Here is a 20,132-nt window from a genome sequence, read left to right on the forward strand (position 1 = left end):
ACTTGTGGATGTTTATGTAGAATTGTTTGCTGTGACTCTGTGAGCAGCAGCAGCATCTCTTAGGTCGTGTTTCTACTTTTCTATTCAACTAACCAGTGTCGGCAGGTATCTCCATGTGTACATGACAAAAGAGAAATGCAGCAATTTACTCTTAATTGTTCTACTGCAGTTTATTCCAGAATTTCCCTGTACTTGACATCTTTCCAACTTGTTCAGCTAAGTGTGTACTTTAGGCCCAGGTGAGAATGGTCTGGGAGTACCTGATTTCACAGTGTTACTGAGGCTCAGCCCACGCTGATCTGGCTCTTGAGTTAAATAGGAGCCCAATGTAAGGGCAGGGTATAATATAAACAATAATAGTGTCACCTCCTGTTGTAAATGGCAGCCATGTCAACATAGGATCCATGTTAGTGGAATTTCTAACACTAAGTTTGTGTTGCAGTTTCTCTTACTGTATGAAAAATATGCACACATCTCGCTGATCACCTGGTAAGCAATCATTAAATCTGGGCTTTGTTTGGGGCCAAAACTGAAAAGTAGGATGGCTGACCAAACACCAGTCTAGTTAAGATAAAGAGACTACATCAGGGACATTGATTAAACTAGTCTTTTCTACTGTCTCAGCCACAAAGTGACTGCATTAGTGCCCTTCTTCCTTGGATCCTCAGGAATGGCAAAATCTTTGCCATAAACTGTTAATACATGGAACCTATCAGCAGAGGGAGCTCGACAACAAGATTTTCAAAGCAAGTAACAAAATACCGGGTATAACCCATTTAATGCCTCTTCATAGTCAATGTAAGAGAAAGGGCATTCCAATTCTAAAGGTCAAATGGAAAAGGAAAATAAGATCACATGTTTAATGGAAAACACTGACCAGGCAAAATTCAAATGAAGGATTAACAATTGTGTTGGGCTGTTTTCCAGGGTGGCTGATAAAAGGTCTTCCTGCGACTTGGCCAAAGCAGCTGATAGGGCTGAATTGTGCCCTTTCACCCAGGTATAAATATTTGAAACGCACCATTTCAGACTTTGGGACTTAAGTAACTTTGGGAGTTACATAATGCACAGATATGGCATTGATTAGCATCCATGATGTTGGAAATCAGCAGCTGAACTTTGGAAATCTTAAATGTAGAAGCTATTGGGTTGTATCCAGTGAAGCTGTCCTTGTAGTGCAAGGGTTTCCACCCATGCAACGGGTCGTCCTCTCCCTACATGCACCTTCACTCTGCCCTGAAATCTCTGGAGGTGGGGTGGGCAAGGGATTTTTTTAATTAAAAGGACAACAACCCTCAATAGCTCAAATAGAACTGAGCATGATGAGTGGATTGGGGAGCGGGGCAATAGAGCAAGGGTGGGAAAACTGACCAGCCAGGTATTTGCTGGACTACAACTCCCATTATCCATGACCATGCTGACTGCGGCTGATTGGAATTGGAGCCCATAAACACATGGAGCACCACACATTCCCCCAGTGGCTAGTAAGAATTCCGGTTGCAGGTCTCACTTGTGCCATTTGTATTTCAAAATGCCATAGGCTGAGTTCACTGCATCTCTTGACTATCCTTATACTTGTTTTGGAAGCCACTATTGTTTTATAGCTGCTTAGAAGGATCCCACTTTAAAATATAGGTACTTTCCCTGCTCTGATGCAGTTGGGGTGTGTGAAGGAGAAGAAGTTAGCGTAGCTAGGGGTTGCTGTTGAGATACTTTTTGATATATCTGCTCAGTTCTTAGACTGTACCTGCCCAGCTGGAGGCTGAAAGGTGAAAGGCTCCTTCATGTGGCTGCTGTAATGTGCATTTTGCCGTTATATCTTGCATGTCAGTACTGCCACTGTCCTGCATGCTGTGATCTTGATTATCTGAAGCCCTGTGGCTGGATTCAACTAAGCTGTTGCTCTAGCACAGTGTTTCTCAACCTTTTTTGGGCCAAGGCACACTTGTTCCATGAAAAAAATCACGAGGCACACCACCATTAAAAAAGTTAAAAAATTTAACTCTGTGCCGCCCTATATTGACTATATAATTATGACTGTAAGAAACACTTGCCAATTGCTGTGTTGGTTGCAATCTCCTGTAATAAGGCTTCACAAGCCGCTGATTTCTCTGCCAGCACAATCCTTTGCTCAGCAAGTTTCAGGTTGAGCTCATCCAGCCAGCTTCTTTAAGTTTGTCTAAAACCACCCTCCTGTGGTGGTGGCTGTTGAGAGCTGCACTCGCCCCGCGTCGTGACTCGGCCGGCTTCCTTTCCGGCGGGTCAGTGTTTATTATTGGCGGCTGCCAGGCACGTGACAATGCAAATCGCCCTTCTCGCCGCCGCACGTCGCGGCACACCAGCCAGCGTCTCGCAGCACACTAGTTGAGAAACGCTGCTCTAGCAGAAGGCAATGCTACAAAGTCGCACTAGCACAACAGGACTTCCTCCCCTTCATTCTCTCCCCTGTGCCCACCCCAAATCTGTTTGGGAGGACCCCTAGAGCAGTATGTGAGGGGAGGTGGTTCTTTACAGCAAGGAGAAATGCTTACGCTGATAGAACAGTCACCTTACTTAGCACAGACATGGCCAAACTTGCCCCTCCAGGTGTTTTGGGACTACAACTCCCATCATCCCTCGCTAACAGGACCAGTGGTTAGGGATGATGGGAATTGTAGCCCCAAAACATCTGGAGGGCCAAGTTTGGCCATGCCTGCCTTAGCATAACATTGAATTCCATCCCTGCATCACAATTTATGAATTACTTTGTAGATGGAAAAGAGAACTTTCTATTTAGCTGCCTAAATGCATGTTAGGTTGTAGTTTTTTTTAAAAAAATAAATAAATAGTATTTTTGTGGATAAAGGCCATGCCTTCCAATACTATTCCCTGTAAGTTGCCACATTATAATCGGGAGAATTATCGGTTCCACAACTCCACCATGCCAGCATTTCCCCCTTCGCCTTTTGTCCAGGGTTGCTGGTCTTTCTGTTGCGGTTATCCACTTGTTGAACGTCCCTGAGTGCTACCTTGGTGTCATAGCCTTAAATTGCGATGTGGGTATACAGAGATACGTTTTATGCATGCTTCCCTTTCATCGCCCCCTTTTATTTTGGACCCCAGTCCCCCCCCCAAAAAAATCACAACAACCTGACGTAACAAGGGCATGGGCAGATCCTGTGAAACCATATGATCACCCCAAATATGTCTGGTTTGCAGCTACAGAGTGCCCCATTTATTCAGGTCTCCTGGAGAAGATGCACAAAGGTCACTGGTGGTGATAATGCGATAAGATTTCTGGTTATGCATATGCAAAGGAGACTCAGACCGTGGTGCAGTCTTTATCACCTGCCCAGCAGCATGTTTAGAGTTCGGTGTGACAAAGACCATCCCTCTTGTCAATCACAGTTGTCCAGGGGTAGGGACAAACAGTCACCAATTAAAAAATTCAAGTTCTGGTTTATCCCCAAGGTCTCTAGCTTGGCTGTGTCATTCTGTCAAAGGCATCTGTCTCCAGGGGCTCAGCATCAACCACAACATTGTATTCTCCATTAGCCTCTATGCATTCCTCCACCGCCTTCAGGATGATCTGTAGCCTCCTGTCCAGTGCCAAAAGGTGGGGTTCTGTAAGTACAGGTGCTAGGCGGTCCTCAAGCAAGGATTCCCGCATGATGTCACTGAGTTTGTAGGCTGGTTGCGCCAAGAGCTGTAGGCGTAATAACGTAGTCTTCTTTATTCTGAAGGAGGACGGGGAAAAACAAGGTTCATTATGCTCATTATGCAAAAGCAAAATTCTACCTTCCTGTCTCAGATACTCCTGAAAGTTGGATGGACTTAAATATGCATTGCTGCGACTTGTGCTCAGTTATAAATAATAGCAATGCGGTGGCTTAAGCTTTCTGGGAAGTCTTTCCTCCCATCTCCAGATGTTTGGAAGCTGGTTGTGGATACTCAGCAGGGAAGTTGCAAGGGTAAATAAAATGTGCTTTGGGATATAGGGAAGGGCTGTGGCTCTGTTGCGAAGCACATGCTTTTATTATTACTGTTCATTTCATACACCACTTAATGCCAAAGTCGGCTTCTAAGCAGTTTACATAGTATGAATGCCAAGTTACACATGCAGAGGTGCTTGGACTGGAGAAAGTTTCAGATTCGCTTCCCCACATCCTCCACTTAAAATGATGTCAAGTAGTAGGGCTGCAAAAGATAACCCAGCTGTCAATCATGCGGCTGCCAAAATCTTTTGTACAGTACTTGGGAACTACAGCACAAGGGGCATTGCCATCTCAGTGCTCAGCACTTTGGGAATTGCCAAGCATAGCACTGACAAAGCACTACTTTTTCCTGCCTGTCAGCTGATGGCAAGGGGGGGGGATATAAGCCAACTTCTTCCAAGTATGCACTGCAAAAAGAAGTTCCCCGTTCAGCTGGTGCCTGCAAATAAACAGGCATCTTTCTATCCTCTTGTTTTAGCTGCAGTTTCAAAGGGAACACTTCCCCTCTTGAAGCAAGGCCATGAGCTGGTGAGGGAGCTCACGTTATGTACTCTGCCCCATTCCTGACATAACGTGGTTTGGGGGAAACAGTCACAGAAGCCAAATTGGGACACCTGATGGGACTGCAGATGAGATGTTTTCCAACCTTGCTTTTAGTAGATTCTGCCATACCTTACAGCCAGAAATCTAGAAACTAGACTGTATATAGATAGCGCTCGTTTGGGTGGGATTCAACTAAGCTGTTGTGTGCAGAATGAGGTCCGTTTGTGCAATGGGACTCTTCCCCACCCCCTCTCTTGTGTTACCCCTGCATCCCTAAAGCTGTGCTGGAGGCTTTGAGAAAACTCCATAAAAGGGGGCATGTCAGGGAGAAGTCTTGTTGCACAAGTGGACCTGGTTCCCCACATGCATTAATCCATTTACAGCACTGCATTGGGTTCGACCCTTTGAGTGAGCCCAGTGGAGCCATAAACTACTTTTTTTTTTTGCCGTACCACCTTATTCAAAGAATCAAAGAATCAAACTTAGAAGCAACCACTTCTTTTGGTTCATAGCAGAAGCTGGTTGCCCATTGGTTGGTCTGTATGGAAATCACAAGCCGCTCTTCTTCAATCTGAATTGACATGAGTTTTTTTCAAAAAAGTTTTTTTTAAGAAAAGAGGAACTGAACAAATGTTTAAAAATAGCTAAATGAGACAAATGTTTAAAAATAGCTAAATGAGACAAATGTTTAAAAATAGCTAAATGAGACAAATGTTTTTAAAAACCAACCACCTGACCACAGGTTGAGGAAAGAAGGGTTTCTGTTCAGAACTGATAGCTAGAGGAAGGTGAGTAGTTCTAACCCATACCTGCAACCAACCTTTGCAGGTTAATGCACCTGTGCACACCTGGGGGTGGGGGTGGTCTTTGGTAATGCAAAAACTGAGGAAGGCAAAAACCCTTCCATATCAGTGAAATTTGCATTGCTGATTCTCTATTCTGTTCAAACAGGAATACAGTGGTACCTCGGGTTAAGAACTTAATTCATTCTGGAGGTCCGTTCTTAACCTGAAACTGTTTTTAACCTGAGGCACCACTTTAGCTAATGGGGCCTCCTGCTGCTGCCGCACGATTTCTGTTCTCATCCTGAAGCAAAGTTCTTAACCCGAGGTACTATTTCTGGGTTAGCAGAGTCTATAACCTGAAGCGTCTGTAACCCGAGGTACCACTGTAAAATAAATGGCTGATGCTATACCCATGCTTGATGTTGCTGCAGGCTACCTGCATTTAAAAGTCAGAAGTTTGTGGCTGAGAGGACGAGATTAGTTCAGGAAAGGTGTGTGAGCAAGAGCCAATTTAAATCACAAAGACTTGGAGTTCATTGCAAGGATTTATTGGCAACCCTATAATTACAAACCAGGAGGCTTGTAAGGTGTGAATAATGGCTTTTGAACATCAACCTGGAGGCTCAATATAGCTGTACGGCCAGGAATGATGCCACTGACATCTGGGGGCACAGAAATGCACAGGGAGTACGGTGAAAATAGTTAAGATGTGGTGGGGCAGAGGAACACGGTGGGGATGAATAACCCTTGACACAGTTTTTTAAAGGCCTAGCTTTTGATTTATATGAATTAATAAAGCAGTAGCCTGAAGAGGATTTAGGCAGTAAAATTTATGAGCAGCCCCCTAATGGCTGGAGGGGGACACAAATGTAATTGATGGCGTTCGGGTTCCTTCAGTCCCTTTAGAAGACAATAAAATCTGAGCGTTCTTGGCAGGGATCAAAAGAAATGTCTCAATTTCCTTCAGCTATGACAAATGGCATGTTTGATGGGGAAATGGGCGGGCACCCAGTTACACATCCAAATGCTGAAGTCTGCATGCAGCTGAGACTTCATTCTGAGTGATGGACAGACTCTGCCTAGCCTGCTTTAGAAATAATTCAGGGGAAGTGAATTATGTTGTCAAATGTTGGGCAGGGGGTGGAATGACCTAACTCCAAAACCAGCAGGAGATGGGGTGATCTCCCAGCCCTTAGTTCCCTACCACAGTAGCTCCTGGGAGACTTTTCGGCTAGCCCTCCCCGTTTTCTCAAGTTTATATGGCACAGGGCAATGTGGAGATGCTGGAAAATGCTATGGCAGTGCTTTGGGTCCTAGCTATATGAGCGTTGTTTGGGGAAGTGCCCAGGGACACTGGGAGCCATGGGAAAGCACTTTTCCCATGACTTCCATCATTCCCTTTTCCAGTTCCCAAGAGTACTATCCACCATTCTTTCCTAACTAGCAATTTGAGGGAGTTGTTGCAGGCCGACACAGAAATGGACCTGTGAGAAGGGGTGCAGTGATGTCTCACTCCATTGCCATCAGGTAAAAGAAGTGTTCACCTGCTTGTTACGGCCCAGGGAGCTGCAATTGAGCCTTTCAGTTTAATCCAAAATGACTTGGGAATGACACTTACATGCAACACTGTTCGAGCGGAGCCAGGATGGAGATCTCATCATGGGAATGCTTCCCAAAACTATGGAAACAAACAAAATGTAAAAGGTGTGTCCCAAACCACCCGAGACTTCAGAGACTGGAATGCTTCAAGTACAGTGGTTAGTGACACGAGGCAGAAAATTTCCCAGTGCTATTTTTCCATGGAGAAAAATCCACAAGTTCATCAGTAACATGGAATGGATGCCAATTGCAAATACAGTATTAGGCAAACTTAGCAGTTGCAATGTGTTTAATGTCTACTAAATACAAGAAAAATAAACATGCTAAATTAAATCACACATCAAGGCATCTGAAAAATTTCCAATTTAATCTGAGCTTTTTGATGCAAATTAGGTTGATAGGATGTAGCAATGGGATGGGGAGGAGGGTTAATAGAGCCAATTTGAGGGTTTTTTGTACCTGCTTTCAAAAGAAATTCAATAATAATGATGATGTTGTTGATGATGTATTATTTATTATTTATATGCCACCCATTTGACTGGGTTGCCCCAGCTCCCAACAAAAAAACCATAAAAACACCACACCACAGACACTAAAAACTTCCCTGAACAAGGCTGCCTTCAGATGTCATATGAAATGGGAAATCATAATGTAAATCTTCCATGCCTCATTCAGTGCCCCCACTTTGAGACACTTACATTAAAAGCACATATATGGATATATTTACCTGAATCTTCCTCATTTATGGGAAAATCCATAACTGAGGATTTACCACACGACTTGTGACATTACCTGTTGCATTTTCATTTCAAAATATTCATTTCAAAATATTTTCATTTCAAATGCCGTAGGAATATAAACAGCACATTATTTATTTTCAAAATTAGTTTATTTGCCTCCGGGGCTAAATGAATAAATGTTTGTAGCAGCCGGTCAGTTTTGTGGTTTCTGAACCTCTCAGATTTTTATGTAGTGTGGGTTAGATGCAGTATGAGAACATTTGCTGTAGGGTATTAATGGCTATTCTGCAGAAGATTTCTGCAACCTGGTGTCCTCCATATGTTGTTGGATGAACAACTCTCATGCTCTTCAGCCAGAATAGCTACTTATTGGGGATGATGGGAGTTGTAGTCCCATCTTCATCTGGAGGGCACCAGATTGGGCACCAGATGGGTAGATATGCCCCTTTTGCTGTTTATTGCTATTTGTGTGTTTTGTCAAGGTTATATAATGACAATGGCATAAAAGTCTGCCCAGGTAGTCCTCATGTGTAGAAGCAATGATTCTTCAACATCAACTTTGTTGGACTGGTCATGTTGTGTGGATGCCTGATGATCGTCTTCCAAAGCAACTACTGGTACTCTATTCCGAACTTAAAAATGGAAAGCGTAATGCTGGTGGTCAACAAAAGAGGTTTAAAGACTGTCTCAAGGCAAATCTTTAAAATTGTAGTATAAACACTGACAACTGGGAAACACTGGCCTGCAAGCGCTCCAGTTGGAGAACAGCCTTTACCCAAGGTGTCATGGGCTTTGAAGAAACTCGATCTCAGGACGCAAGGGAGAAACGTGCTAAGAGGAAGGCATGCTTGGCAAATCCACACCGTGATCAACTCCCACCTGGAAACCAATGTCCCCACTATGGAAGGACGTGTGGATCCAGAATTGGTCTCCACAGTCACTTACGGACCCATTGTTAAAACCATGTTTATAGAAGACAATCTTACTTGGCTATGAGTGATCACCAAAGAAGAAGTACCTTCGTGAATGAGGTAGAATTCCTGCTGGGGATTCAGTAAGAACCTGCCATGATTTTTCAACAGAATTCACCGAGCTCACCCTCCTCCTACAATTCCCAGAATCCTGGGATGATGGCAATGACTGTTTATATCAATGTTTAAGCCAACACAGGCCTTAGTTAAAGACTCTGCCTAGTCACATGGTTTCCAAGAGGGGTTCTACAGAATTTATATCCCAAGGCAGCATTGTATGACTTACAGGGTAACTTCTTGAGTCTTGTTCCTGACACCCAGGACGGACTATTCCTACCCACAGCACCAGCTCTTCCCCCTTTAGATCCCAGAGGCAATTTGTGGGGTTCCTTACCCTCTTGCGTTGTCCAAATGGAGCAAAAAGCCATCATCTCCAAACTTTGTGAACATCTCGTAATGATGACGGTCCATGTTGCCTTTCAAAACAGAGAAGGAAAAGCATTTGGTAGTTCCAGAGTACTAACCCAATCCAACTGCTTGAGATCTCTCACGCAAGACACATCTGAGGTATAATATCAATGTATTAATAGAAGCTTTGAAACTAAACAAGAAACAGTGAGCAAGACACAAAATGGCTTTTATCAGGATCAAATGGCTGCTTATAAGATAGGCTTGTTGATATCTACCGGTACTTGTTCCAAAGTTCTGCAAGGATGCATGATGGGATACGGCAGGAAAATAACCCCACAGAGTTACGTTTGAAGGAGGGGGATGCCCTGATATGAGCTTACATATTGTAGGAGAAGACAGACATAAATAACATAGTTTGGAAATGACTACACCATGTCAGATGGTGGGATAGTAATGAATGACAGTTGATTAGTATATTCAATGCAGATAAAAAGAAAGGTTTTGCAAAAGAAAATTCCAAATTTGAAAATGAAGTGATTCAAAACAAAAGGAAATTACTATCTAAAACATATAATCTCCTATTGGAGTGGGATTTGATGGAAGAAGGAATAAAAGAATCAATGATTAAGTGGTCTAAGGATCTCGGCCATAAAATACATATAGATCAATGGGAGAAATTGTGGAGTCAAGATATTAAATTCACAGCTTCATATAGCATAAAAGAAAATTTTGGTAAGATATACCATAGGTGGTATTTAACACCTGTAAAATTGGCTAAAATATATAGATTAAAAACTAATCTTTGTTGGAGGTGCAATAAAGAACCCGGAACATTTATACATATGTGGTGGACATGTCAAGTAATCAAAAAGTTCTGGCTAGTTGTGCATGAGGAATTAAAGAAAATGATGAAAAAATCAATAATAAAAAACCCAGAGATTTATCTACTAGGATTATTAAACGAGGAGATACCAAAAGAGAATAAAAAGTGTTTTTATATGCTAGCACAGCAGCCAGGATGATAATAGCCACATATTGGAAAACACAAAAAATACCAACAAAGGAGGAGTGGATTAGCAAACTAAGTGAGTATTTATTGATGGCTAAATTGACAGCAGCAGTGAGAAGTCAATCAAAACAAAAACTAAGAAGCGAATGGAAATGTTATGATGAATATATGAACAATTTTTACTCAAAGGATATGCTTTCATGCTTAGAATGAAAGATATGAAGTGACACAAGAGGATAAAATTGGAGATAAAGAGGATATGGACTTAGAAATATATGAAAATAGAATGCATGCAGAGATATATATTTATGGGAATATATAGATAACAGAATTTACAGAATTAAAACAATGTTAGAAACAGAAGTCGAGTAGGTAGTGGAGGGAAGTCAGGGGGGGGGAAATGGTGGAGTGTGGTTATATTGCATTATGTCTTTTTTGCTTGTATTATATTTTTTGTTGGTATGTTTATTTTCTTTGAAATTAATGTATGAGATGGATTGTATTGATCGTTATAATTAATTGTTTAAAAAAATATTTATTTATTTTTAAAATGAATGGCAGTGTAACTGCATTGGCTAAGGGAGGAGAGGAAACACTTGATGTTAGTTATGAACACTTAGTTTCCCCCATTTTAGACTTGTTTTCTTCCAACAGATCTATCACCATTCTATTTTATTAGGACTGACCTAGAACTCTCAGAGGGCAGGCTTGATGCATCCAGCTGTTAAGCACTTTAAAACCCTGTTGATCAATGGATGAGCGTTCGGCATGAGCTTCAACTCCCCCACTGAAATCAACGGAGCTTAGAAGTGCTGCTTACCTTTTGGTTGCATTGAGCCAGAAATCTGCAGAGAGACAGGCCACTTTGAAGGGGAATGCTATAGGGAAAGTATTTGCCGCAGCAATTCAAAAGCGAGGGGAGCTTACACGTGTCATCACTTTAGGAGTTAAGGCTGAAAAATAGTGACTTGCCATGGCATTCCAGTGGGACCATTGCACTAGGAGCTAAACCAGGAGGGCTTTAACCTCTTGCTTCTGCCATGGCCCCAAACTGGAACAGGAGGGATTCAAGCCCGATACTGTCATTGCAAAGAAAGTTACTATTTGTTTGGTTCCTGTAGCTAATGGAAAGATCGGGCCAAGGAGAAGGAAGCAGCAGCAGTAGAAAAAGGATGTAATATGTCAAGGGGAAGTCCTGTTTTGGACTCACAGCTGTCCATGGAGGCGCAGGTCAATTCTGTGTCCAGGGCAGCTGTCTACCAGCTCTATCTGGTACGCAGGCTGAGACCCTACCTGCCCGCGGACTGTCTCCATGCTCTGGTTATCTCCCGCTTGGACTACTGCAATGTGCTCTATGCGGGGCTACCTTTGAAGGTGACCTGGAAACTACAACTAATCCAAAATGCGGCAGCTAGACTGGTGACTGGGAGTGGCCACCGAGACCATATAACACCGGTCCTGAACCAGTACATTTCTGAGCACAATTCAAAGTGTTGGTGCTGACCTTTAAAGCCCTAAACAGCCTCAGCCCAGTATACCTGGAAGAGTGTCTCCACCCCCATTGTTCAGCCCGGACATTGAGGTCCAGCTCCGAGGGCCTTCTGGCGGTTCCTCACTGTGAGAAGTGAGATTACAGGGAACCAGGCAGAGGGCCTTCTTGGTGGTGGCGCCCGCCCTGTGGAACGCCCTCCCATCAGATGTCAAGGAAATAAACAACTATCTGACTTTTAGAAGACATCTGAAGGCAACCCTGTATCGGGAAATTTTACAATTTTACAATTTTTTATGTGTTGTAAGCCACCCACAGTGGCTGGGGAAACCCCGCCAGATGGGTGGGGTATGAATATATTATTATTATTATTATTATTATTATTCCATTTCTGATTTAGCAAACTAGACGCATACAGATCATTGGTGTTTAAAAACTTTTGCATAATGGCTAGAAACAAGCTGATCTCAAAACACAAACTATGCTACCAGTGCTGCCAAACTATTTACAAGCCATCTGGTTTCAACATAGCAAGCGATGTTTGCAACGTCCGCAACAGCGTGTCAGATCCATGAGATTATTACTTTCCCACTTACCTATTAAGAAGTCAAATATTGCCATGTCGATGATATTGAGTAGCCGGCTGCCACTGCTGTAAGGATAAATCTCCTTCACTGTGTTGCAGTAGAGTGGGTTCACTTCCCACCTGCAAGAAATGCCAAAGGAGCAGGTTGAATGCTACCGTAGCACTACTATTCTTGGAGTTCCTCCCTATTTTCTGAAATAGTCGGGAACTGGTCCTGCATTTATTACATTGGCTCTTTAGTAAGGATATACAACACCAGGTTTCCCCAATCTGGTGTCCTCCAGATGCTGCGGTGTAACAATTTCTGGAGGGCACCAAGTTGGGGCTGATGGGAGTTGTAGCCAAACATCATCCGTTGGGGAAACCTGGTCCGTGCTGCTTTTGAGCAGGTAGCTACTTTTCTAGAAGACTTGTCAATCTCTTCTGTGTGGGAACGAGTTGGCAAGTGACATCACATCTCGGCCTGTTTCGTTCTGGCAATGGTAGGTGAAAGGAACAACAGACCCATGCTTTTCTGAAATGATATCCACAAACTAAGGTTAGGGATATGGGTAGGGCCCAAGTGCTCTATCAATGGACAAAAGCTTATGATTCTTGCACCAATGAACAATAGTGGTTCTCAACCAGGCACTTGTTCAGAGATAGAACAGGGTCTTCTTTGCCTCCTCTCTTAAACATTCAGTAAAGTCATTCTCAGGCACGTTCTTGAGTGAAACAGAGCAATACAATAGCTTGGTGAAGCAAGCTGAACATGCTTAGGACGACACCCCTAGCGACACCCCTAGTTTCACCATCATAAAATAGAAATACTTCCGACGTCTGACTGCTAAGCCCAACAAATACTGCAAAATATGCAGCACGTTTCAAGTGCTATATAAATAAGAATACTAGTTAAGGGCAGGCCAAGAGAAAGATCCATTTACCCACTTACTCCTCTTTTCCAGCAAAGGTGTAGGATCGTATCCATGGGTTTGGGATGGAGATTCTTGGTGCCAAGTTGAGGGATGGTAGGAAAACAGAGAGAGATCCTTCCAGCAGGTGAGGATTCCCACACACGGCATATTCTGTCTTGCACATATAAGGGCATTTGGCAAAGAAACAGACATTGCTGGCTGTAGAGAGAGCAGAATCTACGAGTGAGAGGGCTAATGCAACGCTGCACAGTTTTAAGAATCTGGGGAACCTCGGTGAAAACTTGAGATCAGTTATTTTCTCATATTAAAGCGAAATGACATTAAGATCACAGGGGAAATAACATCTTAAGTTACATACGAGGCAGCATTTTGAACCCATCTTTATTTATACACTTTATAAATAACAACGGTTTGTTGAGCGGCTTGTGATTTTTTTTGAACATTTGGGATAGGCAGTAGCAGCATGGTCACTGTCAAGGCTAGATGCCAGGAAGCAGAGCAAAACAGAGCAAACATTTCTCTTCAAATCGTATAAATCATTTGCCTTTTATTAAGGAAGCAGAGCAACCATCGCTAGGCCACACTCTTCCTGATGGTGGAGTACAATGGCCATTTCAAATGTGACAAATGTCCTGGGCAAATACTTGTCTTTAAAAGAAAAATTGCATTTATCACATATGCAGATCCAATTTGTGCTGTTTTTTGCGGCATGCATGCTCTCTGGATAGCTATGGCCAGCTCATACATTTTTTTTCCCAAACAAAGAAATACGCCAGAGCTTCCTAGCACATGGTATCCACAGCATGAGATGCAGGGGCAATCATGATGTCACGCACACTGTGTGGTTTGCACCGTGTGTGTTTTTTCCTACATAGAAGTGATATCTGTGTCACGTTTGAAGTGGCTCTTAAAACCACAGCTTCTGGAAAGCTGTTGTTTTCCTCTTCTGCAGATAGCACAGGTGAAACTTACCTGGTGAAACAAAAAATACACTTTGCAGGATTTCATTTTTAGTGACCTCTAAGATTTCCTTTGTAACGTTAATCATTCTCCCAACCACCGGAGGGACGCGGCGGAAATCCAGGATTCTGCAGTGGGGAGAAGGGAGACATCAGCTAGGAAAGTGTAGCTGTACCTTGGAAGTCAAACGGAATCCGTTCCAGAAGTCCGTTCGACTTCCAAAACATTCGGAAACCAAAGCGCAGCTTCCGATTGGCTGCAAGAAGCTCCTGCAGCCAATTGGAGGCTGTGGAAGCCCCGTTGGATGTTCGGCTTCCAAAAAGAGTTTGCAAACCAGAACAGTCACTTCTGGATTTGCGGCGTTTGGGAGCCAAAATGTTCAAGAACTAAACTGTTTGAAAACCCAGAAACGACTGTATTTCTCAGAGTAAACACTCTCTGGGGGTGCGGCACGTGTTTTGGGGGTGGGACGTGCCATGCGTAATGACGTGCCGCGCGTTTTGGGGCGGGGCAGGGCGCACCGCGCACAGAGGCGAGGTGTGTGTTTTGGGATCGCATCGCTTGGGGCGATCCGCCCCCACCGCCCCTATCTTCCTACGCCCCTGAACAGAAGTAGCAGACCCCTCCCATTAAGCCATAGCAGGGGGAGTTGTTCATCCCATTGTAAAACTGAACACACTTCCCCAGACCAGATCTGGCCAGCTGATCCATTATATTTAGTATGCTCTTGAGTAGGAATCCAGCCAAATGGGGCTGCCTGCTACGATGGCATTATCTGTAGTTTACTGTGTGTGAAGCATGTGCCAATTCTGTTTCCTGCAGAGCATTCTTCTTTTAAAGTTCCCTGCATTCCTCAACATGGTATATATATTATATTACTTTTATCACATTTAGTGAAGCACCGGCTATTCTCCCAACTAGATTATTTTGAATAATGACAGCCAGCTGAGAATAGTGAAGCTAGATTTTACATTGCAGGTTTACACTGCATTGTCCGTTAAGTCCAGGCAAGATTTAATTGTGTGCTAAGTGCCCCACATAACAGAACCCCAGCAAAGCTGGAATGTGATCTGGTTTAATGACTGAAGGGATTGACCGAGGAAAACGCTGCGCCTGCTTTGCGCGCAACACCCGGTTTCTTAAATTTTCCTGCCAATAAAGAAAAGGACAACTGTTTCCTTATTACAAGATAGGGGAACAGTTTTCAGCCTCGGGGAAATTTAGAATAATCATAGTACCGGTAAATAAATGGCAGATGGTGCAAGGCCAAAACACTCATTTCACTGCCAAGATTTCAGGGTGAAAAAGGAGGAAGCTTTGCCCTCCTTTGTAGAGAGGCACTCAGCTGACTGATAAAAATGTATGATTCATAGATTCAGTTCTTCTTAAATCGGACCTCAACTTTCATCCCTTTTGTATGATAAATTTCTGCAGCAGAAGTTGGGGGCAGAAATGTGACTTGAGGTGAAATATCCCCAAATAAGCCGTTTCCTTTGTAGCTCATGGTTTTTATTTGTAGCTTGATGGCAGAGACCATGCCTTGCGTGCAGAAGATCTCCCGGTTTAATCCCAGGCTGCACCAGGGCAGGGATTGTAAGGAGACCCTGTTGAAACCTTGGAGAGCTACTCTCCTTCAGTGTGGAGCCTGTAGACAAGGCGGAGTTGGATGGATCAATCGTCTGGCTTGGCATAAAAACACTTCCTACGTTCCAAGTATCCAGAGAATAGGTGCAATATGACCGGGACAACCAGTGGGTCAGGAGGGGGAAGACACCTCTGCCTTTAATAGTTGCGTAAATGAGGGGTGGTTTCCCCCCTCCTGCTGAAATTCTACATACCTATTGAAAGAAGAACAGTCATGTCTTCCTTTGCATCACATTACTTTAAAGAAAAAATGAGGGGGCGAATACTAAGTAAAACAAAACTTTGATAACGCAGCTCAAAGGGCAAACAACTGCAAAGCATCAAGTGCTGTGCTGTTAAGTGGAGGAAAATATTCACTGCTGTTGTTAATATTTAAGTCACCAGGGAGCCTTGATCATCCCAGGTCTTAGGGGGATGTCTATTGGTCAGTGGTAGAGCATCTGCTCTGAATGCAGAAAGCCCCGGGTTCAATCTACAGGTAGGGCTGAGGGAAAATAGCCCTTCCTGAAACACTGGAGAGCCTCTGTCACTCAGTGAGACAATACTGAGCTAGAGGAACCAATGGGCTGACTTAGTACAGGAGTGGTGCTTCCCAAATTTGGGTCTTCAGCTGTTTTCGGACTACAATTCCCATCATCTTTGATGGGATGGTAGCAAGGGATGATGGGAGTTGTAGTCCAAAAACAGCTGGAGACCCAAGTTTGGGAAACACTGGTATAAGGCAACTTCCTATGCCTCCAAATTGCACATTATATTTTGAGAGTCACTGGTGTGTGAATCATAGAATCATAGAGTTGGAAGAGACCACAAGGGCCATCCAGTCCAACCCCCTGCCAAGCAGGAAACACCATCAAAGCATTCTTGACATATGTCTGTCTAGACCTCCAAAGAAGGAGACTCCACCACTCCTTGGTAGCAAATTCCACTGCCGAACAGCTCTTACTGTCAGGAAGTTCTTCCTAATGTTTAGGTGGAATCTTCTTTCTTGAAGTTTGAAACCATTGAAGTGTGGGTGTAGCCAGTCAACTTAAGCAGCTCCATGAAGATTTTCTTCATTCTTCAGTTCCTTTTAGTGGTCCACCATCCAAAAACATGTCCTCTCTCTGTGTCTTGGCACATCTCCCACATGCTCATGCTCAACCGTGTACCATCTACAAATATGCAGACCAGCTGCAATCTCACATGTTGTGGCATCGTTCCACTATTGTTGCCTTCGGTGCAGAGGCAATTCAGAAAGGCTCTTGATTGACGCTCTGTATGTGCCGTGCATGCAAGAGCTTTGCACAACCTGAAAACTCTTGGAAGATCCTTCCAGGTGGGACATATATTTCTACTGCCTAGGCTGATCCAAACCACTGAAAATTGCAAATGGTGCTGTGTGGGCTCGGCGGTGTTTGCTCAGCAAAGCAAAACATTATTGGCTGGTGAGTCAGTAACCACCAGGCAGACTGACTAATACTGGCACAGAAGCCACTTAAAAATGCCCCCAAGTCGGCTGGAACTCGCTTTTTAGCCTGTTGCTTGCTCAACACAAAAACAAAACAAAAGCTTGGCTTGGATCTGACTGAGGACTTGGTGAGACACACAGCCCTATTTTTGCAGCCTGCCAGAAGCTTGTCAGGCAACTAAAGCGGGAGATGGATTGAGCCCATAATAGGCTGCCACATACATACATAAGCTGGTCTTTAAGATGTGGTGCAAAACATGTTGTGCAAGCCTGACCTAGCTTTTGGGATGGCCTGGTTACATTTCCTATTAGGAAATGGAAAAGATTCACACTTCAGGAGTGTAAAACCAGGGATATATGTAATGTCCTGTGGAGCTGGAACGGTTTGGAGTAGGGAGCGATATTTGAAAAATAAGGAACATATTGTGACAGTGCTGGAAAATTCAGACAATTTGCTTCATGCTCCCCATCTGTGCTGGTGGAAGCTCCTCTGGCCTGCGCATGTTTTAAGAAGATAAGATCATACCAAAGACCCATCTAGTTCATTATTCTGTTCTCCTAGGTGGGATCCAACTAACTTGTTCCACCAGCTCAAGGATTTTGGCTTGAGCAACACTTATCTATACAAACTGGCAGCTCTCCCGAGTTTCAGACAGGTGTGTGTGTGTGTGTGTGTGTGTGTGTGTGTGTGTGTGTGTGTGTTTCTCTAAACCTGGCACCTTCAGAATGCAATGCAGATGTTCCACCACTGAGCTGCCATAGCCTTTCCTGATGATCCCAGACACCAATATTCATGCCTGTGGCCATTCAAATGGTTTGCTCCCAAAGCAAGAATGCATATTAGGGCGATGACTTTTTCATTTTTTTCCTCAAAAAATTATTTCCTGTAGCACAAATGGATGAACTTTTGCCTATTAATGACTAAAATGAGGTATATTCCATTGAAATATTTAAAAAGGTCACGCACAAACCGTTTTAAATTTTTTGTATGCCATTTTACCATTTCATAAAATCGTATTAACAATTCTATATATATATTTCGTATTTAATTTGGACACAACACCACATTCCACAATGGGGAGTGTTCTTAGCAACATAGGGTATACAAATGTCACACCTGCGCAAGGTAAAAGCCCCTTTTGGGGACCTCAAAACTCAGCCAGCAGACCCTGCCGGGCATGCTGGGGAAAGAACCTACAGGAGAGGTAGCAAAACACCGTCCTCTAGCGGCGTCTATACTGTTAGTGCAGCTAAAAAAAGCTTCCTTGTGTGTTTGATGACCCTATATAATGTTGTATATACCGTGTTTCCCCCTTTTTAAGGCGTAGTCATAAAATAAGCCATAGCAGCATTTCTAAGCATTTGAGAAATATAAACCGTACCCCGAAAATAAGCCATAGTAATAGGCGCTGTGCGGAAGAGATCACTGAGCTCCCCGAGTCAGCAGCAGCAACGCCGGCCGCAGCAGTGTTTGCTGAGTCCTTTCTTGCTTTTGGGACTTGGTTACTGTGCTGGCTTGGGATGGTGTGTGTGCAATTGCTGTTGCTGCTTCGTGTTTTTCAGCTGGATTCTCTGGGTTCTAAGCACTTTTCCCCGTTTGTTTGTGAAGCAGCACTCGGCTGCAGCCCCTGCCTCTCCCGACGGCTGCATGAATGCGAGGCTGGAGTTGATCGCTATCTCCTTTTCCATTTCTTTTGTCTTTGAGCACCCGGCCCCGCCCCCTCTCCCCTTCGTGGAATGAAGAACGGAGTTTTAGCAGCATTTCCTCATTATAAAAAAAAGGTCAGGAACTTTTACTTTAACCTCAAAAATGGGATATTTCCTCTCTCTAAAAACAACTCTGACCTGAACACCAATAAAATGGGGGTAGATCACCTCCAGTTTATAAATCCGCAAGTAGATCGCAGTCTCCTGGAAGTTGGGCTCTATACTTTGGCTGATTGCAAGCCTTTGCATCTTTAAAAAAACAAAAACCATGCGCTTCTCAGTCTTAATTTTCCTTTAATTCATCCCCCTATACCCTCCTCCAACCATTGCCTCCTTCCATTCCTTACCCCCCTCCCTCTCTCCCCCTTCCCTCACTCCTGTGCGATCTCATTTAGTCATATACTTGCTTTTTCTGTTGTGTTGTCTATTTTATATTTAATATTATTACCCTTTATGATGTTATTTTTCCCCTTGCGATAATTATTTATTTTTTATCTTTAACTAACTTTCCTTTCCATATTTTTCCATATATAACTCAACACTTTCCCATTCCTTCTTAACTCTTTGGATAGAGTGCCCCCCCCATTATTGTTGTTAATTTTACAATTCCTGGATTTTTTATGGAACCGAACAGCTCGGGTGCTTCAGAATGTGCCTTCTGTTGCTACAGGGCTATGGGGCTTCACTGTTTGACCCCCCCCCAGGTTGGGATTTTTAAAGTAGTTCTGTGGGTCCCAGGGCACAGAATCACCCCCGATCCTTTCCTTTGTCTAAACAGACCTCTTCCCCCCTGACTTTGGAAGGCTGTGCTTCAAGGGTGATACCAGGGGTTTTTTAAGACCTGTGCCTCTTAAGGATTGTTACGGTCCATAACTTCCATTGCTTTCTACAGGGTTGGGGGTTTAAAGCACTGCCACCCCCACCCCACCCTGCAGGCGCTCGGAACTGGCAGCGCCAACAACGCGCCCAGCAATGTGCAGAAGAGAGCACCGAGCATCCTGAGCCAGTGGGTCCCAGTTGTACCAGCACTTTTTTTTTAAAAAAAAGACACCCCCCTGAAAATAAGCCACTGTGTGTTTTTTTGAGGGAAAAAAGTTATAAGACGGTGTCTTAAAAAAGGGGAAACACGGTATGTGACTCTAAAGCTTGGGTTCAATTTTATATCCGCTTACAGTGACTTCAAAAACGGTCAAAAAACTGTTAAATCAATTTTTTAAAAATCATTTTGTGCGTGAGGGTTTTTTTTTAATCAAATCTCTTTGAAGGTAAGATTTTATCTAATCTTTAATGAAAGCTCATCAAATTATTATACAGTACAGTACAGGGAAATGAGGTTGTAAAAAAGTCCTCACC

At 43.5% G+C, this 20,132-nt stretch overlaps 1 protein-coding gene across 1 annotated transcript in view; it reads right to left on the reverse strand.

Annotated features, from left to right (window-relative positions):
• Nucleotides 1–2,817: 2,817 nt before the first annotated feature.
• FAM20A (FAM20A golgi associated secretory pathway pseudokinase) overlaps nucleotides 2,818–20,132 on the reverse strand; it is a 46,920-nt gene continuing 29,605 nt past the window's right edge. Inside the window, exons 6-11 of the mRNA XM_035104056.3 lie at nucleotides 13,994–14,109; nucleotides 13,039–13,219; nucleotides 12,118–12,227; nucleotides 9,007–9,088; nucleotides 6,921–6,980; nucleotides 2,818–3,716 (exon numbers count right to left, since the gene is read on the reverse strand). Coding sequence (XP_034959947.1) covers nucleotides 3,455–3,716; nucleotides 6,921–6,980; nucleotides 9,007–9,088; nucleotides 12,118–12,227; nucleotides 13,039–13,219; nucleotides 13,994–14,109 — 811 coding nt within the window. The 3' untranslated portion in view covers nucleotides 2,818–3,454. The remainder of the gene's footprint in view (nucleotides 3,717–6,920; nucleotides 6,981–9,006; nucleotides 9,089–12,117; nucleotides 12,228–13,038; nucleotides 13,220–13,993; nucleotides 14,110–20,132) is intronic.

This window comes from Zootoca vivipara, chromosome 2 (genome assembly GCF_965207765.1).
Source record: "Zootoca vivipara chromosome 2, rZooViv2.hap1.1, whole genome shotgun sequence".
In the NCBI taxonomy this organism is placed as follows: Eukaryota; Metazoa; Chordata; class Lepidosauria; order Squamata; family Lacertidae; genus Zootoca; species Zootoca vivipara.